This window comes from Pyrus communis, chromosome 17, assembly GCF_963583255.1.
Source record: "Pyrus communis chromosome 17, drPyrComm1.1, whole genome shotgun sequence".
Lineage (NCBI taxonomy): Eukaryota > Viridiplantae > Streptophyta > Magnoliopsida > Rosales > Rosaceae > Pyrus > Pyrus communis.
Genome location: NC_084819.1, coordinates 16,092,673 through 16,100,839, shown reverse-complemented (window position 1 = coordinate 16,100,839; position 8,167 = coordinate 16,092,673). Strand labels below are relative to the sequence as shown.

The 8,167-nt window shown below is 39.2% G+C and overlaps 2 protein-coding genes across 2 annotated transcripts; one reads left to right on the top strand and one right to left on the bottom strand.

Moving 5' to 3' along the window:
• Positions 1 to 418: 418 nt before the first annotated feature.
• Positions 419 to 3,650, bottom strand: LOC137723575 (receptor-like protein 7). The gene has a single exon (XM_068462773.1). It carries the CDS (start codon positions 3,636 to 3,638, stop codon positions 471 to 473), a length of 3,168 nt encoding a protein of 1,055 aa, XP_068318874.1. The 5' UTR covers positions 3,639 to 3,650; the 3' UTR covers positions 419 to 470.
• A 3,440-nt stretch (positions 3,651 to 7,090) lies between these two features.
• LOC137722098 (uncharacterized) lies at positions 7,091 to 7,609 on the top strand. The gene has a single exon (XM_068461080.1). The coding sequence runs from the start codon at positions 7,091 to 7,093 to the stop codon at positions 7,607 to 7,609; it is 519 nt and encodes a 172-aa protein (XP_068317181.1).
• The last annotated feature ends 558 nt before the right edge of the window (positions 7,610 to 8,167 follow it).

Below are 8,167 nucleotides of genomic sequence, written 5' to 3'. Positions count from 1 at the left end.
AAAACTGAGCGATAATATGTAAACAAAACTTGACCAATGAATGAAAAAACAGCAAACATTTAAAAATCAAAGACAAAAATGAATAAACGTTCATGTTTTCAAACAAACAGAGGAGTACAAACACATAAAAGCAAAGAGCTATTTTTTTCACAAACCAAAGCCAAAACAAGGGAGAACAAACAAAAGAAGCACAATTAACCATAATAACCCCTTTTCCTTGGTCGTGTGCATGTCTGAATGTCCATCTGAGAAAAGTGTTAAAATGGAATTCATTCTTATCGTTTTTAAAGCAACCTCGACGGTACAAGAAATTTATTAATCATAATGCAGAAAGATACAAAATAATTTCCAAAACTAACTACAACACAAGTTATAAATTAAAATGTGAAACTATAAAGCATAGTTTTTATTTGTTGGATCTTACCCTAAGCATAACATGGAGTCCAGCTGCATTGCTTCTCATAACCATTTCAACGTCTCCACCTCTGATTTATGTGAATACGTCTTCGATGAGGATTAATTCTTTCTTCAAGTTGAGGGAATATCTTCACAAGGATTTTATACATAGTCTTGTAATACCATTTACTCCATCTCTTGAAGAACACAAGTGACCCAACAGCAACTGCAAAGCCAAATGCAAATCCAATTTCGATACTAATAAGACCCCAATCAATCTCATTTGTAGAATTTGGATGGCTTCTGTTCAATGTTGGTGGTGGTGACAGTCCTGCCTTGTTATCTACTGTCAACGGAGGCCCCCATAATCCTTTGTTCCCTGTAAATGAGTCTCTTGGAAATGTTGAAATTTGAGTACCAGCTGGGATCTTGCCGATAAGTTGATTATTTGAAAGATTCAAGAATGCAAGGAAATTAAGCTTTGCCAGTTGTTGTGGGATTTGCCCACTCAGCTTGTTTTGTGACAGGTCCAAAGACTCGAGTTGTTGCATGTTACCAAATGATGATGGGATTTCACCTATGAAAGCGTTACTCGACAAGTTGAGCAAATATAGTGATTTCAAATCTCCCATTTCCTTGGGTATTGGTCCACTGAAATTGTTGCATGAGAAGTCAATCAAGGTCAAGATAGTAAGAATCTTTGCCAGATCACTCTTTAAACCTTTGCTTGTAATCGTTATAGCATGCTCATAAAAAAATTCACCCCCTCCTCCATGAAGGTTTTCACCTTGAAAAACACTAACTGTTGACGGGAAACCAATATCTTTGTTATCTTTCATTGCTTGCCATGATGTCAGAGAGAATCCCGGTACTTCACCATTGAAATTGTTGTATGCTAAGTCTATGATTTGAAGAACGGGCCAGGTGCCATTGGTCTTCTGTACTGGACATCCAATGCCTCCATAAAAATTGTTGGACCGCAAAGCAAGAACGCTCAAGGTGGAGATGTTCTTCAACAAGCATGGGAAGGTGTCTGTTAACTGATTCTCTTCAAGGTTTAAAAATCTTAACCTTCTGCACCTGGCTAGAGACTTTGGTAACTGACCTTTGATTTGATTTTGGCTGAGGTCTAGAGTTTCTAATGAGTCACATTTTTCAGGAATAGTAATAATTCCAGCAATGTTGTTTTTCCTCACATTAAGTATCCTGAGTGTACTCATTGTAGCCAAGCATTGGGGAATCTCGCCACTCAGAGAATTATTGGACAAATCAAGAGTGAGAAGATCACTTGCATTGCATATTGAGATTGGAATACTAGAACTGAAATGATTGTCTGAGTAATCCAGATAATGGGCATACGGTGGGACAATTGAAATTGGCCCCTTAAGCTGGTTCGAATGAAGGTCAAGCTCAGTTACATGAGATGTGGAGTTGAGGAAAGGAGCTTCTAGAGTTACTAAAGAGTTACATGAAACATTTAGGTATTCAAGAGAATCAAAATTCCAAATCCAATTGGGTAGTTGGCCTTGAACTTGGTTATCCGAAAGGTCCAAACTTCGTAAATTAGTTTGATTTCTCAAGAAAACTGGGAATGTTCTCAACTTGTTAGAAGCCAAACTGAAATCAATAATTTGAGGAAATGAAGAGTATGAGGAATTGCCGCCCTTGTATAAAACCAGCAAGCTATTGTGTGAAAGATCAATGCTCGTAAGATTTGGCAGCTGATAAGGACCATTAAAAGGAAAGGCACTAAAATTATTTGAAGAAAGAGTGAGGGTTTCAAGCCCTTGAAAATTAAAGATAGACACCGGTACTGGTCCTTCTAAATTGTTGAAACTCAAATCAATGAAAGTAACTAAACTAGAAGAGACGTTAAAAATTTCAGGAAGTTGCCCAGAGAAATTATTATGGTAAAGTACTAAGTCCGGCAACAAGGGAAGAGAAAACAGAGATGACGGAATACTCCCCACCAGTTGATTGCTGTCCAAATGGAGATGTACCAAATTAATAAGGTTTTCCCAATGAATAGAACTAATTGGACCATTAAATGTGTTTGATGACACACCCAAACCAACCAATTTAGTTAGGTTCCCGATTGACTTTGGGATTGATCCAGTGAAATTGCATTTGGAAAGGTCTAGTGTGGACAACATGTTGAGGTTGCCAATAGAGTCATGCAAGAACCCTGAAAAGCTTGTCTCTCTTAAAATCAAGGATTGAAGAGATCCATTCTTGGGAAATTCTGGCAAAGAACCATGAAGTTCAGGATTAAGGGAGAGGTCAAGAGTTTGTAGAGTAGGTACCTGAAAAATCTGCTTCGGAACTGCTCCACGTAAACCACAATGACATAGACTCAAGGTAGTCAACTTTGAAAAATTGGCAAAGAATCTTGGAACTGGAGCAGAGATATTGTTTCCGTCCAAGTTCAACACCGTTAGGTTTGAAAAGTTGGAAAAGAATCCTGGAATTGGACCGGAGATGTTGTTGCCAAAACCACCCAATTGAATCACGGATAGAGATTGAAGCTTAGCGAGGGATTGATCGATAGGACCCGAAAGATTAGTTCGAGACAAGCTCAACACCTTTAGGTTTGGCAGTGAAGATGATATCGCTTGGCACCAGTGAGTCTTCTCTACTGATATATCTACACCGTCAAGATAAAGCTCTGTAAGCTCCGTGAGGTTCTGGAAAAGCATGCTGAACTTCGGGCTTTCAAGTGGTTTGCGGCGCCCGTTATTGTAACGTTGAGAAATATCAAGAACCTCCAACCTTGTCAAGCGTGAAATCTCAATGGGAATTTTCCCGAAATAAACATTATTTGATAAATTTAGATACCTCAAGTTTGTCAGCTTTCCAATTGCAGATGGAATGAGAGAGCCGTCGACAAAATAGTTATTGGCCAAGTTGAGGCTTTGAAGATGCTGAAGATCGAAGAGACTGCTGGAGCTGTCAATGCCACCCGAAATGTATTGGCTGCTAATGTCAAGACTAACAACACGCCCGTTGGTACCGCAAGTAACACCGACCCAAGAACAACAGTCGGTACTTGAATTCCACGATATAAACTTGGACAAAACCGGAGACTGTCCCACTGAGTCATCAGCATCATCAAACGTGAGGTTTTTCTTCAAATGGAGCAATGAAAGTTGCTGGTCTTTGACGCACTGGCTGTAGACTCCAGTTGTGATATTATCACAGATAATGAAGAAGAATAGGAGGACGAAAGATTGTAAAGTTTTCATTTTTGCAAGCTGATCAAGGGAAGTGTTTGGTGAAGAACTAAGGATTGTTGTGGTGGCTTTAAATTAATTTTCCTCGCTGCTGACTTGACGAAGTCTATCTCCCATCTATATCTGTAAACTGTTGCTAGTAATATTAAAACGTTGCAGAAATGAACTAGACAATGATGTGCCTTCAATATCGTGGAAAAATAGGTTTTTGGTTGGCATGAGTTGCTGACTTTGAAGTATTTCCCCCATTTTTCTAATGGAGTAGGTTAGAACTACGATAGGTGTAGGGAGTAGGTTAGAACTACGATAGGTGTAGGGCCGGAGAGAAATTCTATCTTAATTCACATGGCGATAGAGGCACAGAGAGAGAGAGAGAGAGAGAGAGAGAGAGAGAGAGAGAGAGAGAGAGAGAGAGAGAGAGAGAGAGAGAGAGAGAGAGAGGGAGGATATATCAATTGTAGGAACGAGGGATTCCCAATATGATACTCACTTAAGATTACTTCAATTACTGATATTATTGGGTCATCTAAAGTTTCTTGTCAAAATTGCATTGCCAATACGGACGCATTTGTTGACAGCGGGAGTAAAGAATTCAATTTAGTTTTGGGTTAGGTCATATTTTTGTGTGACCATGAAAACAGAACAAACAGTCCAAAATCAAAGACAAAACAAACTAGATGTTTATGCTATCAAACAAAAAAAGAGCTACATGCAAAATACATGAACGCAAAGATCTCATTTCCAAAAACCAAAGCCAAAACAAGCGATTACAGCCACAGAAGCATATATAATTAAGTAAAATTGTTTGATTCATTGTTGATTTCCTATGCATTTTCATTTGCTTGTTGACTTTTGATCTCGGCTCGATTAATTACGATGTGGAAACCAACTAGATGGCGTAGAGAAAAGCAACTAGATAGCGGAGAGAAGAAGGCACAAAATTCTGTCTCTACATAGATCAGTCTATCTATATATAAGACCTGAAGAAAGTTGAGGTTCCACCATAAACATAAAACTAATTGGCAACATAGGGAGTAACTCAATCTCTTATAAGTACATGCAAGGTCTCTCCTCTCATCAACATGAGATTCATTCTCAACAAGACCACTTTTCATGAAACAAATTAATATAATCTCATTGCAAAATTAATATCATCGCAAGTTTTGTTTTGTTCTTTTTCTTGTCAAGGCCATTTTTATTTTTCTGATCTGCATTATTGTGCTTCGGTTCGGACAAATAAGTCTTCATCCAAAAATCAAGGCAAAATATTATGAATTCCCTTTAAAATTCAGACATTATAATTGGCTCAGTTCAACTAAGTTGACTACTAATTGCAGCAATTCAGGCAGGTGGAGAATTTGTACCGAGACTGATGTTAGGAGGTTACAAGAGTTACCATAGTTAAGTCTATTCAAGAACAATACATTATTGTTTAGCTGTTATGTTGTTATTAGCTTTTATTAGGATATAATTAGCTTTCCGTTTCATTGTAACCACTAGGTAGATAGCTTACAGTTTAGGTAGATAGCTTACAGTTTATGTATAAATATGGGCTGTAATCCCTCAAATGAATAGATTGAATACACATTTTCTACATGGTATCTAGAGCCTAATTTTATTTTTTTTTTCGACATGGCTTCAAGTAGTGCATCGGCTTTTCCCCCTATCTCTATCCCCAATATCTCTCATCTTGTCGTGGGAAAGCCAAGTCAAACCTTTCTTGCTAGGCCAAAATCTTTGGCATTTTGTTGATGGCTCTTTTCCCTGTCCTCCATCCACTTTGGCCTCTTCTTCAAGTGATGACAAAACAACTACTCCTACACCTACGCCTAATCCTGACTACATCTCTTGGTTTCAAACAAATCAAAGTCTCATTAGTATCCTTCGTGCCACATTGTCTGAAACCGTCCTTCCTCAAGTCATTGGGTTCTCCACCTCAAAAGATATATGGGACTGTCTCCAGCAAAATTTCTCTCAACAGTCACTTGCCAATGCTGCACAACTGAAATTTCGTCTATTCTCTCTTACCAAAGGCTCCAAACCCGTTTCTGATTACCTTGCTCAAGCCAAAAGTTTGGCTGATGAACTCACTGCTATCCAAGAACCTGTGTCCAATTCTGACTTGGTTACTTACGTCCTTCGTGGTCTGGGACCTGATTACCAGATGCTTGTGATGGCTCTTCTCAATTTCCCGCCCCTCCCACCTTTTTCTGACCTTCGCACCAAATTGCTTGCTTTTGAGGGGCAACAAGCCTTTGCGGCTCAACTCAATTCTACACAGAGAGCTAATATTATTTGTGATACAGGTTTAGCTAAGTTCATTTCATAACAGAAAATTGATAACAAATTTACAGACTTAGGGTTCTATATATGTTTGAATTTCCATCCTAGAAAATTGTTAAGAAGGAAATGGAAAGGTTAGCATTGGGGACAAATTACCAGACTTATCAGTATTACAAAACCTCGACGGTATAAGGAAATTTACTGAAAGTAAAATAGAACGATACAAAGTGACTTCCAAAACTAACTACAACATAGTTAAATTAAAATGTGACAGTGAAACCAAAAAGCACAATTCATATACAGTGGCGAAGCAGGAGTGGCAGCCGCCACTCCCCTCGCCAGGAAACACCACTGGAGAGCTGGGTTCGCCACTCCCCGCACCAGAAAACCCATTGGTTCATCTCCTCTGTTTGCTGGGCGATCTGTTTTGCTGCGTGCAGTAGCAGTAGATTGCTATTTTTTTTTAAATCCAGGCCAAAACGACGTCTTTTTGGTCCTGATAAAAAAAAATTAAAAATTTTAAAATAAAACGGTGCCATTTTGTATATTTGAAAAAAAAAAAAATATATATATATATATATATATATATTATAAAGGGGGACCGCGTGTTGCCTCTTGGTTGTCCCCCGTTCCCCTTTACTTCAATCCCTCCCATCCCGTTCACCAATCAGAGACGGAGAGAGAGAGTAAGGCTGCTCCCAAAATCCCAGCAGCCAACCAAGTTCCAACACCAACCGTTCCCCTTTAATTTTTGTTAGGCTGATTCCTGTTGAGCCTTCACAAGCTACTCTCTAGCCGCTAAGCCGTCGGCTTCCAGCCTTCAAAGGTAAATATTTTAATTCTTAAATGTATATCCCTTATTAAACGACAATATCTTGGAGCATCCTAAGATTGCTGGCTTTCCTTGATTATAGAAGTAGATTGATATTTGTTAATCATGTATTAACATTCATAGTTGACTTCCTAGAATAGTCTCTTGTATTGTAGTATAAATTACATAGTCCATGTAAGGTAGAACTTGAATGTGAATAAACTACCATTATTATTATTTACTTGTTTGTTCTGAAACCCAAAGAACCAAAACCTTAGCAGCTTTATAATTTTAACATGGTATCAGAGCACCGTTTCTGGTGACTCTGAATACCCAATGTTTCTGCACACATCAAACAGACGGTATCACCATGAGTGAATCAGCAGCCAATCCAAAACCAACAGAGATGGCTACTGACATCTCAAATCCGTTCGTACTACATCCCTCTGATCAACCTGGGAATATTTTGGTCTCCAAAACCCTTCAAGGTGACAACTACAGCACATGGAGCCGTGCTATGCGCATCAGTCTAAGCGCGAAGAACAAACTGGGCTTGATCGATGGAACCATTGACCCTCCTGCTGAAACAAATAAGCAATTTGCATTGTGGCAACGATGCAACAACATGGTCCTCGTATGGATTCTGAACTCTGTGCATGAAGACATCGCAAACAGTGTTTATTACTACACATCAGCAGCAGATGTGTGGGCAGATTTGCGTGATCGCTTTTCTCAGGGAAACGATTCATGTGTGATTGTTGAACACAGACAGGAGCAAAAATCGATCTCAGTTTATTACACGAAGCTGAAAGCACTATGGGATGAATTGACGTCCTATCATGAGCCTCCAACGTGCACTTATGGGGGCTTAAAGAAAATTAATGAATGAGACGGGAAGGAAAGGGTGATGCAGTTTCTCATGGGATTAAATGAATCTTATGCCGCAGTACGTGGGCAAATCTTGTTGATGCAGCCGCTTCCAGACACTCAGAAGACATACTCTCTTGTCCTACAACAAGAGAAGCAAGTAGAGGTATCTCTCACTCGTAATAATAATAATTTGCATGCTATGAATGTTACAAGCAACAGGGAACCCGCTGCACAATGAGGAAACTCAGGGAACCTATCTTTTAAATGCTCTTATTGTGACCAAAAATACCACACTGTGGATCGTTGCTTCTATCTTTATGGCTTCCTACCGGGGCACAAATACCATGGCAAGAAAGTAACACCCCCCAACAAGAAGAAGCATGCAGCCAACCAAGTACAAATTGATGATAAAACCACCAAAGTTGGTGACCAGCACCACAAGGGAACCACTAGTGACGGGCCAAAATTTACTACTGAAGAATACAATCAAATCATGGCGATGCTTAAGAAAAACAACCTTGACGGTAACCCGCAACACTTTTCAAATGCCGCAGGTACACCTCTGTCTAATATGTCC